At 43.3% G+C, this 18355-nt stretch overlaps 1 protein-coding gene across 1 annotated transcript in view; it reads left to right on the forward strand.

The window, feature by feature from the left end:
• ZGRF1 (zinc finger GRF-type containing 1) overlaps window positions 1-18355 on the forward strand; it is a 69469-nt gene that overhangs the window by 8414 nt on the left and 42700 nt on the right. Inside the window, exons 2-10 of the mRNA XM_068111246.2 lie at window positions 1344-1427; window positions 5229-5288; window positions 6923-7075; window positions 7819-8995; window positions 10570-10685; window positions 11356-12469; window positions 14822-14981; window positions 16187-16281; window positions 16569-16715. Of these exons, the coding sequence (XP_067967347.2) occupies window positions 1344-1427; window positions 5229-5288; window positions 6923-7075; window positions 7819-8995; window positions 10570-10685; window positions 11356-12469; window positions 14822-14981; window positions 16187-16281; window positions 16569-16715 (3106 nt within the window). The remainder of the gene's footprint in view (window positions 1-1343; window positions 1428-5228; window positions 5289-6922; window positions 7076-7818; window positions 8996-10569; window positions 10686-11355; window positions 12470-14821; window positions 14982-16186; window positions 16282-16568; window positions 16716-18355) is intronic.

Consider the following 18355-nt stretch of genomic DNA (forward strand, 5'->3'; position numbering starts at 1 on the left):
TTTGATGAAAACCCCCCTCAGATACCAGGTAAACTAGAACGGCACTCAGTAGAGTGCATACCTCTACCATGCTGAAGGGTTTACGTTTTGTATCCACTGATAGGCCGGATCTGGATCCGGACCTGAACCAAAATCAAATTGGCTTGTTCTTGTCGCCAAACCAACTCATCCACCTAGTTTTGTCATAGGTTGTCCACACCTTTTGGAGATATCGTGTTAAATATCCTTTTGGCCCTATCACTCAGTGATGAAGAAACACTTTAAAAATTATTGATCCGGATTCGAATCTTCAGCAAAATTGAATCCATTCTTCCTTGTCACACACCCAACCTGTCCATCAAGTTTCGTCTGAATCCATCTTCAACTTTTTGAAATATCCTGTTTGTGTTAAATGAGAGGTAATCTTTTTTAAATTTTTATGTATACAAGATCGAGGCTCGTGAAAGAGCTAACATTAATCACACAGAAAGTGAAACCGACACATAAAACATTTTATAAGGGGAGCGGTAGAGAAGATGGGGAGAGAAGGGGAAGGACAAAAACACAACATTTGAGAGCAGGGACATCGAGAGATCTGTGGGAGGGAGAGGGCTTTGGGGGGGGGGCGGGGGCATGAGAAGGGGGGGTGGGAGAGGTATAAAACATATGGACACTGCAAGGACTTCCAGGAAAGAAGTTGGAATTTCAAAAAAAGTGTATCTGGGGTGAATTAGCGGGGGTAGAAAAGATCAAGGTTTTGGATGGGGGAAGATAAGAGAGGGTGGTCAACAGCTGTTTTAAAGACCTGGAGGGAGGAGTGGGAATGAAGGGAGTGGGGGAGTTTGCTCCAGAGGCGGGAGAGGGGAATGAAAGAATGAAGGTGAGCAGAGAGCCAAGATTTTGGCAGTTTAACCATAAGAGGGTTGCTGGCAGATCTTGTGTGACCTGTTTTAAGTAATAATAATCTTTATTGTACCATATCCAGGGAAATTATTCTTTGCTGACACTGCAAGTTTAACCCTCAAAAAAAAAAAAAAACACAAAGAGAATAAGGGGGGGGGGGGGGGGGGCGGAGGACAAAAATTTTTAAAACTAAAATATGGAAGATGGACAAAACAGCAAAATGGCTAGGAATTTGAATTTTGCTTTTGAATTGCACATGGTACAAATGACTTTTTGAAAATGTTCTTCCTCATCCTCCTAACACGAAAATGTCTCCCTCATGGCAGTTTTTCAAAATGTCTGTTCATGAAATGACTTTCATCGGTGTACACACCAGCATCGACTGACTTCCTTTTCAATGCCCGCAAGCATGCTTTTATTGGTCGTGATTGATTAATTACAATGCTCTCTTTGTATTACAGGTGTTGTACACCCACCAAATACGCAGACGAAAAGCTCGTGTGTGGCAAGATGGTTTTCTACGCCTCAGCAGTGTTGGGACGAAGGTAAGGCATGCTTTATGCTGGTTTGGTGGTCGATGATGGCTTTTACTGTCTCGGATTATTGCCCCCCCCCCCCCCCCCCCCCCACCTCTGAAACTCTCTCCATGGCTATTCTTTTTCATTTTGACTTTTCCTTTCCCTGTTCCTGAGCTTCTGTTGCTGTCTGTCAGTAACTCCATTCCTCATTGTCCAGTGTCCACAATGATCTATCCTTGCCCAGTGGAACACATCTGGCTGCATATTCCTCTGCAACCTCCTAATGTTTTGTCTGTGTGGTGGGGCACCGTCCATCTCACCTATTGATGATGACTCCATATATAGCTCAAATTCAGCAAAGATGGAGCAACTCATAACCATTCATCCAAGGGCGTAAAAGTTGGTGGGGGTAGGGGGGGGGGGGGTAGTTAGTTAGTGACGCAGTTAGTGACTTGTTCAATGCAGTTAGTGACTTGTTTGATGCAGTTAGTGACTTGCTTGATGGAGTTAGTGACTTGTTTGATGCAGTTAGTGACTTGCTTGATGCAGTTAGTGACTTGTTTCATGCAGTTAGTGACTTGTTTCACACAGTTAGTGACTTGTTTCACACAGTTAGTGACTTGTTTGATGCAGTTAGTGACTTGTTTGATGCAGTTAGTGACTTGTTTGATGCAGTTAGTGACTTGTTTGATGCAGTTAGTGACTTGTTTGATGCAGTTAATGACTTGTTTGACACAGTTAGTGACTTGTTCAATGCAGTTAGTGACTTGTTCAATGCAGTTAGTGACTTGTTTGACGCAGTTAGTGACTTGTTTGATGCAGTTAGTGACTTGTTTGACGCAGTTAGTGACTTGTTTGACGCAGTTAGTGTCTTGTTCTAGTTCTGTGGCTCGTTGTGGAACTAACACATGCACATACATACATACACACGCACACACATACATACACATACACACACACAAATAAATAAACAAACACATACACACACACACACACACACACACACACACACACACACACACACACACACACACACACACACACACACACATATACACATACACACACATACACCCACAAACAAAAACACATACAAATGTGGTGGGTTTAATAAGCAGCTTCTCTCAACTCGGCCAGTGTAAAAGAGATTTATTAATAGATAAGGATACATGCATGAGAGACGTGGAGTTTAAGCCAGTAACATCACCTGGGATGACGTCATGGTTCTTAGCACAGCCAGCACCATCATATCAAAGAGCCACAACCCGTATTTGGCTTAATATACTTTCTCCCAGGGTCAGAATAACTCATAACAACGCTCCAAGTTGACAATAAGCCTCATTCTGAGAGAATATTTTGCCAAGGCCAAACATGGGATATAAAAAACCACCTTTAGAGGCCATTTCCCCCCACAGAGCAGGGGTTGGCCTTTGTTGGGCACCGTGGTCCCCTTTTTGAAGCGATGTTTTATGGCCGGATGCCCTTCCTGCCACGAACCCTGTTATTCGCCTTTTGCGACACACAGGGAATTACCAGTGAACTGGTACTCAATTTGCCGACCTCGGAAGGATGACAAGCTGAGTCAACCCCCCTAGCGTTAATTCAGCGATCGACCGGGATTCTAACCCAGGATCCTAGGATCCCAAGCCGGCACCCTAACCGCTAAGCCAACACCACCATGGGATATGGTCAACAGTTTATACGCTAGTCAGACAGTCAAGACGCCAATGAAAATAGGTCACAGTGTGTCGCTGCTACCACCATCAGGATAGGGAATTCAATGAAGTCCCCCACACCCACACAAACAAACAAACACATACAAACACACACACACAAACAAAAACATACATACACACAAACAAACAAACAAAAACACACACATACACACAAATAAACAAATATACACACACAAACAAAAACACATACATACAAACACATACACACACACACACACACACACACACATACACAAACAAATATACACATACACACACAAATACACACATACACAAACACACACAAAAACATACATACACACAAAAAACAAACTAAAACACATACATACACACAAATAAACAAATAAACACACACAAACAAAAACACATACATACAAACACATACACACACACACACACACACACACACACATACACAAACAAATATACACATACACACACAAATACACACATACACAAACACACACAAAAACATACATACACACAAAAAACAAACTAAAACACATACATACACACAAACAAACAAATAAACACACACAAACAAAAACACATACATACAAACAAACACATACACACACACATACACACACACACACACACACACACACACATACACACACACACACACACACACACACACACACACACACACACACACACACACCTCTCACAGATGGACAGGCAGATGAGTAACACAGCCACACGGGAATTGAGGGAGGTCACACGACTTCCCGGAGTACATCTGCATGGCAGTGAAGTGTACCTTCGGGCAACATAACCACCATTCGGGCAAATCTGTAGCCGCCATCCAAAAAAAAAGGTTGCTTGTACACCCGTGCATCCATCCTAACTTGCTGTTCCTCATGATCTATCGTGGCTTCAACTGCCACCAGACTAGCTGGTGGGGTGTCAGGTCTGCAACAAACAGCAAAGGTCTTCTGTGAATCTGTTCTTTGCAGCAAACTTCCCAACCCGGATTTCTACTACTGGTACGTTCTCCATGCTGGACCTAGTAATGACTAACTTTCCATCCGATATCCGATATCTCTTGTTCATCTTCAGCCCTGTTGGCTTTTATGATAATTTTCTTGTCAAGACTCGTATCTCTCTGGCTATTGAAAGGGAGCAACCTCAATGACGCAGAATATCGCTGTTTGCACAGGCCACAAACATTAAAAATCTGCCCTCTTACAAAAGGATTGGACCACCATCTCCACAACACCTGATATTGACTCCGTGTGGGAGATACCATCTCTCAAGCCTCAAGGCTACACTCTCCAACCATCCTCGAGGTCATGGTGGTGCCTTGTCAAGCCCTTCTCTGGTGAATTTGCTTCCCTTCCATCCCCGCCATCATCCAAAAGGCATCAAAGCTTACTTTGCTCAAGATAATGCAGAATGTTTCAACTTTGTGTTTGCTTTCCAATCTCTTGTACTCGACCCATTCCGTTCTGTCCACATCTACCCTCTCGTACCCACTGTCTACTGGACAGCCAAGAAGGTAGAGGGTGTTCTGTCCGGCCTCGACCTGGCTTTCGCGATGGGGCCCACATGGCATCAGTACCCTTGTTCTTGCTCTGCCATTATTGCTCCCCTCTATCTGCTATTCAGTATTTCCTGTTTTCAAACAGTCTGATCTCTACATATCAGTTTTTATTCATTTCTGGTTCCTCAACTCTGGACCTGCTGCCACTTCTCTTTCAGCAATCTCAACCAAGAGGTCAGGACCATATCCTTGGCCATACATAACTCCCTTCCTGAATCAGATTGATCCAAATCTGGGACCAAACAGATCCTCCAAGACGTTGAGATGGGAGTACACCGCCATGTTGCTTGAATGATGTATAGTTTACGTGTTCATATCGTAGTCCTTAATGCCACTATCTTTATAAAATCAGTGCATCATGCTCTTGTGTTTCTCACATAATGACAGGAGCATGTCTTATTGTCTTAACCACACCCCCACATCTGTCATCCATATTCTCTTCTCCTGTTGAATAATGAAGGAAGAGGGTATGGATATTTCTGAGATAGACAATGTGGTATAAGTATGGGAAGAGATAATGATATCGTATTCCTTTTCGTGTACCAGGCTGTCCTCCTTGATTCCAGAAGCTGTCAACTTGATACACTCCATGTCAAACCCTCTCAGGTATCATAATTGAATTTTTTTTTTGGATTGTCCCTGATATATGTTTGCTGCCCTTGGCCTTGAATTTGATCATTAGGCTAGCTCTGTTTGTATGATTTTAACCGACATTCCCGCTCTAGCCACATTTTCTCATAATCACCCAACGCACACGAAGCGAAAAGTGCGGTTAAGCAATTGGGTCACTTTGTCTGTCGGTCTGTCTACAGGTGTAATTCGAAGATCGAGGAACTGCTTAATTTCAATTGAATTTTATATTTTGAACACTAGAATATGAATCGGAACACGACCTGCAGTTTAGCAGTTTACCTGCAGTTTGGCTCTGAATAAGGTAAATTGTACAGAAACTCGTCCCGGCTGCATATGCGCACAGAGGAGTGAGATCATTTTTACCTGCACCATGTCGCAGGTCTACAAGAGCTTTGCGTTGTTGTTGTTGTTGTTGTTGTTGTTGGGGTCCTCTTTTTGTGGGTCGATTTTTAAAATGTGCACCCATTGGTCAGACAGCTGCCGGACCACAACCACATCTGTCGCTTGACTCGGTGGCCATTTTGTTTCTTGGTGGGCCTAACACATTAGGCTGTATAAGCCTCTGCTGATTATAACTGGCCGACTTTGTTGCATCAGATTTCCTTTGGCTTTGTTTGGGTCAAGGGTTAAAATCTTAGTAAGGTTCAAGCCTGTACGTGCCTCCCTAAAAAAATAGCGTTACGTTTTGAATGGCACCACATGCGCATTAAATACGTGTTTTCCAATCGGCCCGTTACCAGATTTGTAAAGCCAATTCAGTCATGCTTAATGGCAAATCCCATACGTCACATGACCACGTACAGGTTTTTGTGAACAAAAGGTTTATTAGCACAGAGAGAGTGGGATGGTGGAAGAGGGAGAGAGAGCAAGAGGGAGAAAGGAAGGGAGACAGACACGAGACAGACACGAGACACACACACAGACATACACACACACACACACACACACACACACACACACACATACACACACACACACACACACACACACACACACACACACACACACACACACACACACACACACACGACAACACTGAGGTAACAGGTGTAAAATAAATCCCCTGTTTGGAACCACAATGAATCTTATCTTCCTTCTACCATGTAAGTGCTGCTTCATCAGGATGAGGATTACCGCACTGTGAGTTCGGTTCCAAAGCAGCTTGCTAACGCTTACCAAGTCAGCCGTTCCTTATCAACCGTTTCAAATGAAGTGCTTCCTTGTATGTGTATATGTATACATATACACATACATACATGCGCACACACACAGCGCATGCGCAAACGGCCTTGTTTAGTATTCATACGTTATCTCGAAAGTCACGCATCATCGACTTGTTTCATATTCTTCATACATCATCTAAAGCTCACAAAGAAGTTTTTACTTATCCTGGAGAATAACACAATGAGAAGGTTGATGAACAATCTGAAAAAATAAATTGATCTATTCAGTCGTTAAAAGTATAATTAAATAAAATAATTTTACTACATTTGATACTTTTGACAAACATTTTGCTTTAATGAAATCTTGCTTAAGAATAAGGTATTGTAATTTTAAATTATTATGATGGTAATACTTGACCAACTATTTCTTTCTTTCTTTCCCAGCTGACAATTGGCTCAGAGCTTGAGAGCGATCGCTTTCTAGTAACCTTGGAAGAAGAGCGATTATCAGAGCCTCCACTCTCGCCTTGCACAACCAGTGATATGACCAAGATAACAACCAATCAATGCGGTCAGAAACAAGTGCCCACTTCCCAGGTAGAATTTGTTTCCTGGTTCTTTAATCTCATCTGTTTTTATTTCTAGTTATACAACAACAACAACAACAACATGCATTTTAAGGCCATTTTCCCTGCTAGAGCGGGGGTTAGCCTTGCGGTCCCCATGACAATCTTCTCCATTTTGCCCTATTTTCTGCATCTCTCCTTGTTAACCCCCTTGCCCGCATTTCTTCTTCCACCATCTTTAGCCAAGTCTTTCTCGGTCTTCCCCGTCCTCTACTTCCTTCTACATTTATTTCCATCACTCTTCTCAACCAGTCACTTTCATCCTTCCTCAACACATGACCAAACCATCTCAACCTGTTCCTCTTCACAGCATCAATCACAGGCTCTATTCCCATCATCTTTCGCAATTCATCATTTGTCTTCCTCTCTCTCAACGATACTCTGCACGTCCACCGAACCATTCGCATTTCCACCCTTTCCAGCCTTCGTTGCTGCTCCGCGTTCATGACCCATGTCTCGCTCCGCTTTCCCTTCAGCTTCAACGACACTCCCCTCCTCATCAGCATGCCACTCAGTTCCCGAAAGTTCTTCCAAAAGTTCTTTATTTCTAGTTATACACTTCAAAATTTTCTTTGGGTTTCTTTTAAAACTCTGGTGGATAGCTATAGCAGGGTGCATAATGGAAAGTACACCGTAGCTGAAATTTGTGAAGTGCTACTGTTGTAGCTTTGTGATTGATGTATGATGATATTTATTTTGTCTTTTTTTCCTCAGATATTTCAACCTCCAAGGCAAGTCTACTCCAAGCAACCACCTCGTCTTTCTCCTTCTTCCTCTGTTGGTCTCCTTCCTCGGCCAGATGCAAAATCGGAGCAGAACGATCGATCGGAGGGGCCTGTGAAGTACTCAGCTGGACTTCCGTGTGATCTTCGACGTAATCGAGCTGAGATTTTGGCTCTGCTTGAACCTCGATACTCAGAGTTACAAACCAATACGGCAGTCTCTTCTGGATCAAGTCTGGATCTTCACAAACCATTTGTCACTGGCTGTGAAAATTCTGATTTGAGACATAATTCCTCGAAACAAGATACAGGTTCCTTTAGCTATGGAATCCAAAGAAAAGTAGAATGGAAGTCTGGGAAAGAAGTCAAGTTAAATAGAAATGGTTTTGACAATGGTGTAGAGTTTGGAAGCTTAAGCTTGAACAGTGATTTTGACCTCTCTAGCGATCTTGACCTTTCACTTGGTGCTCCCAATTCACAGGCAGCCACTGGTGTATCCTATCGATTTGATTCGCTGTTTAAGGAGGCAAAGGGTTTAGGTTCAGAAGATGGATTTGATGAGAAACAAGTCATTGGAAAATCCCAGAACTTGAGAGAGAATGTCAAAGCTGAAATTCAGAAGGAATCAGAAATGATGGACAGACTACATAATGTACCGCAGGATAAACAAGATAGAGACCAATGGGGAAAGAACGTAAAAACAGAAAAGTTGGAGGAATCGGCAGATGACATTCAGCTTGGTGGAGGCATGAATATGTGGAAAATGGTTCAGCAAAACAAGCTGAAGAACGTGGATAATGGTGACAATTACAAATGTGAGAAAACGGAGGTGAAAAAAACGTCACTTCAACTGAAAAAAGTGACAAATGAGAATGACATCGATGGCTGCTCAAACCCAGGGCAGACTGCGGATGACAAATTTGACGACGATTGTGAAATAGATCAAAAATGGGCTGATTTGGATAACCTCGAGTTATTGGCCTTGGATGCGATTGAGGAAAAGGTTGAAAAGATTGTCTGCGAAGCGATCGACGATATGAAAAACCATTCGTTTGAAGAACCAAGAGAGGACATTGAGAATGGTGGAACGAGGCCGATAGCATCCGTTGAGGATGTATTTGCTGATGATGTTGGCAGAATCCATTCGGAATTTCATGCCAGAGAAGGAGGTAAGGTGTGCAGTGAATGTCCACAGATGTGCAGTGGAACAGGAGCCAGATTTAATGGCAATGTTTGACACCTTTGAGTGTTTTAGGAGTTTGAAGAGCTCTTCATATTTTTTGTAGGACTACAGGAAATGTAGGATTGTCTAGACTCTAGAGAATGAAAAAAGACTGGATGAATTAAATATATTTCGAAGCATGAACGAATGTTTTGCACGTTTAAGAGGCGTGCAAGGGCATTTTGAGGGGAATTGAAAACTTTCACAATGTAAGGCTGGACATCTCTCAAAACATTTGGAGTATTAATGTAGATATGAAGAAACTGGATGTCCATCTACGTTTGGATAATCATTGATATTTGAGCAAAGAAAGATGGACTCGGAAAATATATTTGAGCTCAGAAAGATGGTCGGTCCATTCCGGTTCAAATCCAGGTGGTTGTGTCAAAGTGTCCACAACGTTGGACCGCTTTGAAGACATCCTCGTCGGATCACGTGTCTAAAAGCCACTATAACATGCAAATTGCAAGGCCCAAAGTGGTTCAGTGTCACGTGACGAGAGCTTAATCTAGGCCGAGCAACCTAAGCCACATGATGCGGTCCTACAAGCGGTGTAGACCGCAACCAATGAATCCCTCAAAGGGTCTCTAAACCACCAAATGAAGCAGCCACCATAGCCAGAATTAATCCCTGAAACCAGGTATATTTAATAAAGAAACAATGATCGTACGGGGAAATGAATATAAAAGAAGCAATACCATCAATAATAGCAATCCTTTAACCCACTACCGATCATAAGCACCCATGACTCCAACGAATGAGTGGGATTTCTTAATTATATGTTGCCTTAACTAAGCCCACATTCATACCATGTAAGAGAGACAGAGCTGGGGTCAGACAGGACAGAACAAACGATCCTCAGACCTGCAAAGTTCCTCAAACTGGTCTTGCTTGAACCCCAAATGACCTCTGGGCTGCCTGTGAGGAGAACAGGGAAGGCATGACTCTGGCTGGGTGGGTGCGGCTTAGCTTGGCACTCGCTTCTGCTCCGGGAGCTTCGTGGCGACGCAGCCCTTGGCTGCACGTTACCCTGATTCTCCGCCCCGATATTCCTTGGGCACACCTTTTATATGGCGACGCTCCATGTCCCACCCCTCTCACTCACATTTGGCCACCATTTGGGCTGGTGAGTGGAGGGACCTCTCACCCTGAGCTCCAAACCATCATAGCCCCGTTACGACGACAAAGTTCATTTTACCGCCTAAACTTGTTGCTTGGGCCTCTCATGGCGAAAATAGACGACACATAAATGATAGATAACAGAGGTATAAACATTAAAAAGGAGGTGAAATGGGTTGATAATGTTAGACACGTTAGGATAGGTTGATGGTGTATAACTATTACGTAAGCGACGCATATCTAATGTCACATTTAATTACTTTTATGTTTATGCTGAGACACTCCTTAAGGAAATAACTACACTATATTAAACATCTTTAACCCAGCAGGAGTCATTTCCACAACAATATCAAACGTCTGATCTTAGACTTACAGTTCAACATTCTATTTTCTGTTCTACAGAATGTTTTTCACAGCACACTGCTCCAAGAAGGAGTTTTGGTGTGATGACACACACAAATGACGATCCGATGGTCTCTGAGGAACTATTTGCTCTGCGGTGCATGCAGGATGCTGCGGTAAGAAGTTATCATGGATGAGTGAGCCATTCTGAAGTGGTACGTGAAGTTTGAACATTCCAAATCTCAACACTGCTCGAGTGTTTGTACAGTACAAGCTGTCTGTAACTGTATCACTTGACTTTTCCTGTCGTACACAGACAAGTGAGGCAGACAAGGAATTTCTCAGTTTGGTTGTAATAGATTTCTAAGGTGTGTGTGTGTGTGTGTGTGTGTGTGTGTGTGTGTGTGTGTGTGTGTGTGTGTGTGTGTGTGCGTGTGCGTGTGTTTTGGGCTGTCAGGATAGCCTATATATATATATATATATGCACAATCACCTCTGAGCTGTCTAACATGGGTATGTGTTTACCATCCATAGGATGAATGTTAAAAGGGGCTTCACATGTGCCAACATTAGTGGGTCAATGCTAAACATGCCCATTGTGTTCTTCCTGAAGAGTCGGCGAGTTATCGCCATCACTCTGAACAAACTGCAAATTTCTGCCTCCTTCAGTTGAACGCGATACCTGCCCATCCAGTTTGTGGAAGACTTAAGCCAAATATTTTCCCAAGCCGACCCCACAAGAGAGTGGGAGTAATTGAGGCCGCTAATGAGGTAGTAAGAGTAGTTCTTATTTTCCACTATAAATGTTTATTTTTAACTGCAAAATTGTATCTCTCTTACATTTAGGCTGCAGACTTTGATGAAGATTTTACATCTCTACAGCCACCAAGAAGAGAGGAAGATTTCTGTGATGTTCCCACACTTCCTGCTGTTAACTCTACCCAGCTCGGCCACCATGTGACTTCTAACCCGGACTTTCATCCTCTCCAAACTGACTCGAGCTCCACTCCTGCTCCATTTGAAGTCAGAGATGGTGATAAGATTCTTCCCCTGGTACCCATAGCCTCGAGACCAGTTTGTAAATCAAGTCGTTGGTCTAAGTACCAGAAACCTTGCGAGGATGTTACATTTGAAATAGGAGAATTTAACCGAAACGTAAAGGAATCGAGACTCGTCAAGAAACAGAATTTAGAAGTGGCAAACCAGAATGAACAAGACTTTAATTCAGAAACAGAAAGTGTTTTCTCAAAGTGCAACGTGGATGATTGCCATGAACAATGGACTTTACGAGACAATACGAGACCTGCGGCACTCAAGCAAAAGACCTTAGAGACAGGGAGGTTTTTACTAGATGACAAACACTTGGGTTTAATCATTGGAAACAAGAAAACTCCTGAAGGAACGATTACTAAGACAAGTATGAGTAAAGAAATGATTACCGGGTCTAAACGAGAACCTGGCCTGATGAAAACAGTCAAGCAGACCCCACCTATGGCCTTTCGGAAATCTCGAATCATTGATATGGGTGAGGAGAATGAGTACAGCACACTCACAGGGGTAACCACTGCATCGCCATCGCCGCAAGAACATTTTGAAGTTCCATGGCACATGGAGATGGAGGTTGAGGAGGCCAAAAAGGACTTGATAAGAAGAGAAACGAGAAGACCCGGTGGCCTAAGGCGACGACTAGGTCTCACACCATTGGTCGGATGCCAGAAGCTGCAGAGCGTTGGTGGAGATTTGCGACGAGGTCGGGCTGGTTTGCGGGCATGCGTGGGTGATTCACAAAGAGGAAGAGGAAGAAGCGAAGGCAGTCGGACTTTTAGGAGTGAGCTGTGTTTTCCAATATCAGGGGTTGCGCTTGCTGCATCTCGAGGTTCAGCATTGCGGGAATATTCCATCCCCCTCTCCTTTACTTCAGTCTCTTCATATCGAAATGCACTTTCCCTCGCTATTACTGGTAGGTGAATAACTGACTCTTTCAACTTCACCATTGAAGCCTCGTGTTGGCTTAACGTTTAAGGCTGCTGGCTTGAGATCGCAAGGTCCTGAGTTCAAGCCCCTGTCAAGTTGAATTAACACCAGGTGGGGTTGACTCAGCCTGTCATCCTTCCGAGGTCGGCAAATTGAGTACCAGCTTGCTGGGATGAATTAGCCATTCGGGTGTCCTGCGTCGGAGTGGCTACCCGTCCAGGCTTGTGCCCAATAGTTGTGCTCAATAGTTGTGCTCAATAGTTGTGCCCAATAGTTGTGCCCAATAGTCAAGGAAACTGCTTCGGCAGCCCTATGCGTCATCACGATGCAAAAAGGAGTGGCCATCATCATCATCATCATCATCATCATCATCATCATCATCTTCACCATTATTGATGATTCTTTCCCCATCCGACTGTATCTGATACTTAGCATCAACTGCACAGCTGAATACCAGACTGCTGTGATCGGGAAGTTGATTAGATGGCCCCCAGTCACTCACCATACCGCTGTCACAATTTCACTGATTGTCCATTATCAAGATGTAGAAGATGTAGAAGATGTAGAAGGGGAGATGTAGAAAATGGGGCAAAATGGAGAAGATTGTCATGGGGCCCGCAAGGCTAACCCCCGCTCCAGCAGGGAAAATGGCCTTAAAATGCTGTTGTTGTTGTGTTGTTGTTCATTACCAGGATATACTGAAAAGGCAAAGCCGGACTCGGGTAAATTAGACTCGGTGGTGTAATGGTGTTACGTGCTCCTCCCCGACCCCCTGGTCACGATGTACCTCCGAGCCCCGAGAGGAGCCACGGCAGAAAAATATGTTACTCTGTGTTAGAAATCAATAGTGAAACCACACCAATGATTATAAACAAACAAATATTGTATTGAAAATCACACCAGAATAATGGTACGACCCATAGCAATCAAAAGTACACTTCATACATCTTATGATGGTACCATCAGCTAAAGTCAGATGACTCACTGTGTTCCAAGTGAGTGAAAAAAAACACTCCTAATGTCTCTATAACTCAAAGGTGATAGTGATGAGATGATGAGGCGAGTAATGAGGCGTAGGCAAAGCGTAGACAGTCACGTGGTCCAAACCAAAGGTAAACTGGCAGCGGGATGGGAAGTCCCAAAGGCCCCCTCCAGACGTACACGTTCACAGTTCAATCAGCGAACCGCAACGTAATCCTCAAACGCCGCGTTTGTGCACACACATCCCCGATAGACGACAGGATGGTGAGAAAAGCTGATGCGTAGCAAAAACCTTTTTCGGTGAGCGAAGCGCGAGGGTCAAAATGGCTGATGGCTCTTACTTGAGGCGAAGCGACCAAGCGAGGATTCTTCCGAATCTCAACGCCTAAACCTGACTACGCAGATTTCTCAATCCCAGCGATAATACCTATCGCCGGATGTCCTTTCAAGGAACTCAAAATTCCCTCGCGACCTTCGTTAGGCAACGCTCGCTACGGAGCTCGACGTCACGCGTCTTCTCCGACTGTTCTCGCCACGCCTCTCCCTCTTCTTTCTCCGCGTCTTCCGGTTCGGTGTCCTGTATCCTTTAAAGGTAACCTTTTTAACTTTTGATAACTATTCATGAACAATAAACCTTTTGAAGATAATAAGAGTACATAATATCAGAAATATGTCAAGTGGGTGAAAACCACAACAACGGAAGTGCCGAATCCGTAACAATGGTTAGAGCGTCCACTCTGAGTCGTAGAGGTCGGTGGTTCAAACACTGGCCGAGTAATACCAAAGACATTGAAAATGGTTCATGATATTTCCTTGCTTGATGTTCAGCATTTAAAAGGATAAGTGCATGGACAATCCCCATAGTTTGGCATCCATTGGGAGGAGGGAATTCCTCCTTAGGAAATGCTCCACTGAGTGCGGTGAGAGAGGCAGCGCCATTGTTGTTGCATCGCCAGTACCAGAGTACCCCAGGAAGTGACGGCACTTCCCCCAAGCTCATTGGCTGTTTGTCTCATCTAACAGTCTTGTGTTGTGTCGTACATGTTCGTCTGTATGTCCATGTGTGTGTGTGTGTGGCATCTCATGAGCAAATGTACTTCACATATATATATATATATATATAAAGGTTTTCATTCCCCTGGTTTCCTTTTTGATGGCCATTTCACCCAAAAGGGGGATTTGGGGATTTTTGAGTTGAAAACACAAATTAAGTGTCATTCTTTCATATTGTTTCTGTGTAAATACATGATGTGCTACATCGTTCAGCTTCTCATTACTTCGGGGATGACTTTATGTCTATCACCTGTTTCCAGTTATTGAGTGTTCATTTTCGTTTTCTGGCAATGACTATACCCAGAGCATCTCAACCTGCTTCTGTTGGATGCTGCACATTGTTATCATCGTAATCTACGCTCTCAACTTGGCTCGACTCAAGCAACTCCAGGCCAACGTGCTTCGTCGTCCGTGTTCCAATCTGGCAGTGTCGTTTTGTACAAGGACTGCCACCTTTTCCACAGGTGAGTTCTTGTTATCCCTACCTATATGTATTGGCTTACACCGACCATTTTTCCCTGTTGTTTAGACGCAAGTTTATTTGTTGAGTTTATGGACATGGGGGGCATTTTACCTCATTCCATTTAGTATCTCATTTGTCTTTCTGTCTGTGAGCATGATATCTCAAAAAATTATGGACTGATTCAGACGATATCTGGTGAACCGGCCTACCTTTACTGTCTCGAGACAGTTGTACTGACAGAGAGACAACGACAGAGGCTGCAGGTCTGTGAGAACAAACTGGGTCAGGATGATTGCAGAAGTGAAGAGGGTGGATAGAAGGAGGATGGATGAACTGAGGGAGGAGATTGGTGTGCAGATGAGCTTGACGGGGGAGATTGATGAAATGCCGGCTGAGTTGGGCTGGGCACTTGGTGCGGATGGGGGGGAAGAGAGAATGGCAAAGATATTGGATCGGTTGATGTAGCAAGGTGGAGGGAAAAGAGGTAGACCACGGTTGAGATGGGAGGATTGTGTGAAGAGGGATATCAGTATGGTGGGGTGGTGGAGGGTGGAGAGAGTTGCCCTAGGACAGAGGGGAGTGGAGGAGTATCATGGTCAAGGCAGTGCTTGGTACCATTTGACCTCACCCCTTAGAAAGGGAAGATGGGAAGAGGAAGAAGGTTGGCTTTGTGACAGGGATGAACTGATTCGAATTTGGTGCATATCCAGATCCGGATACTATAATTTGTTTAATAATGCTTCACCTTTGAGAGATAGGGCCAGAAACGATATATAGCACGATATTTCAAAGGGTTCTGGACAGGTTGTGGCAAACCTTGGTGGATGAATTGGTGAGGTGACAAGAACAAGCCAATTCCATTTTGGTTAAAGTCTGGATCCAGATCCGGCCTATCAGAGGGATACAAAATGTAAGCTGTTCAGCCTGGCTAGACCGAGTGCTGTTCCAGTGTTACACCTGTTTGTGATCTTATATATATGAAAAACAAGATGTTTTGCTAATTATTGTTTGCTTGGCAGCCTGGGCAACCCCCTGCTTGGCTGGCACTTCCCTTGTATTCCTCCCCCAACAGATAGATTTGTATTCAAAATTTCCGAGCTAAGTAATAAAACTACAGCTTAGTTGTTAGGAATTGATGTGACAATTACTAGCTGTATTTTCTATTTAAAACAAGTACAAAGAAGGAATGATGACGTTTTTCCGCAGGCACAGAGAAAGACGTGGTTGGAAAGAAGAACCAATAAAAAAGTTGTTGTTCTTGCATCTCAGTGCTCGACTACCACACTCTGCTTACAACAAGGGTCAGTTTATGTGCATCTTCGTTGAGCCCTTTGATGACATCATTTTGATTACTTGGGATAAATTTGATCCTACCTGACAAATGCACCCTTTCCCCACCCTGTAATGTCCATCCTTTCTTCCTCCCCTGGGATGCATTTCCACTTCCAAATCCCACTCTTCTTAACCTCACCAAAACGTCCACCCTCGTTTCTTAACCTCGAATGCCCATTCTCAAAAATACCATTGAGCCACTTTCTTCTTTGTATTTAATTCATCTCTTAATATCTGGACTGTCTGTGTGTCTTAGATGACCTTTGGGTCATATCACGTGACGGCCTATTCGCTGCCAAGACTACGTTCATCGCTTGCAGCTCCTTCTATGGGCCATCTGCTGACAGAGAGCTCGAGCTGTCCCCTCTCCACGGTTACTCTCCTTCTGAATGGACAGAAAATGGTACATGTAGTTATAAATTGTCTTTTTTAATGACACATGAGCTGGGGTTAGCATGTTAAAATTTCAAAAAAGAGGACACATAGGACAAATAAAAAGAGAGGGAGGGGAGGGGGGGCTATTAGTATCTACCAACTCATGTATTAATGTGTTTATATATACTGTGTAGTGTGTACTACATGTCATCTACATTGAGTATTTATAAATAATGACAGGTATTATGGCCCCAAAAAGCAATGTTATAATTACTCACATTTTATTGTTACCTATTTACATGTAGTGGGTCCTTTCCTTTCACAGTCGTTCAATTTTGCTAACTAGCAACGGTACTTGCCCTACAGGCAGGGCTTCAATTGGGAGGTCCAAATGAAAAGGCAAAATATCAGAAATTGAAGGCTTTTTTAAATATTTTAAATGATTTATATAAACATCCGTTAAATCATATCACACGCAAATCATCAAAATCTAAACAGTATTTGTAGAATTTCAATAAAAGCCACATCACTGTTCATATCGGTAAATATTATTCCATCGTGTTTGGAAAAACTGGAAAATTGAAAAATTGGAAAATTGGAAATATTGGGAAAACAATATAGCCTATTTTACTCCAGGTGGTCCCAGGATTACCCACCCAAAATTTCGTTGCGATCGGTTCAGCCGTTTTTGCAGTACCTGGGAACAGACGGACGGACAGACAGACGGACTGTCAATTGGTGAATTATAGTAAGATGAGGATGATGAGCTCTCTCCTCGAACTACTTTCTTGTGCTTGTCCATGACCATATGCGATTGTAAATCAGTAGCACCTTTATTTGCTACAGAGGCGTACGTAGCAGCTCTACATACCAAGCACTTGGCTCCCAATTCTTCTCAACCACTTCGATAACACGGGAAATTGTCTTTAGTTCTGCGTCGAATTTACACTTTTGTTTTGACGTTGTAAATAAGAAAATCAAAAGAAAATCAAACAAATGTATGCGGTATAATGATACGGACTCATAAAAGGCACTGAGTCGCAGAGGGAGCGCTACTGGACTCTCTCACTGCAAGATTGGACAGAATAGGAAGAGGACGTGTAAGTGTCAATATTCGAACACGTCCATTATGCCATGACGGAGTAGTGCAGACATGTACTAAGCTGAACTGGTCCAAACATTACAATACTGCATTTTATCACCGTAAGAAAATGTGCAGAAATTGTTTAAATAAGGTTAAAAAAAAAGTATCCCAAATCTTAAATAGCAAAAGCCCGGACATTTTTAGATGTTAACAAACCCGTCCGGACGGAGAATTAAAGACCAAAAAAAGGTGGGCTTGACTGGGAAAAACCGGATGTATGGTAACCCTACATGAGCTCGCTAAAGATGTTTAACGCCAAGTGTGATGGGGCATATGTTGGTGCCTGAAAAGTTTCTTCTCTCAAATAATTCCCCAGTAGCTCTTCATAGGACCGTACTATAACCACACATGCTTCACCCAATAATATGAGTGGTGAACGTCCTTTAGTGGGGAGGTTGGTGAAAGCAGCCTCAGTACAGGGAAAGTAAATCGCTGCAGGTACTTTATGTGAGGAAGAACAGTCCATATTATTGTTATGAATTTTGGGGTAGAGTGATATATAGATCAGGTAGATCTGTGTAGGT

The sequence above is a fragment of the Myxine glutinosa genome, chromosome 3 (assembly GCF_964187855.1).
Source record: "Myxine glutinosa chromosome 3, kmMyxGlut1.1, whole genome shotgun sequence".
Classification (NCBI taxonomy): Eukaryota; Metazoa; Chordata; class Myxini; order Myxiniformes; family Myxinidae; genus Myxine; species Myxine glutinosa.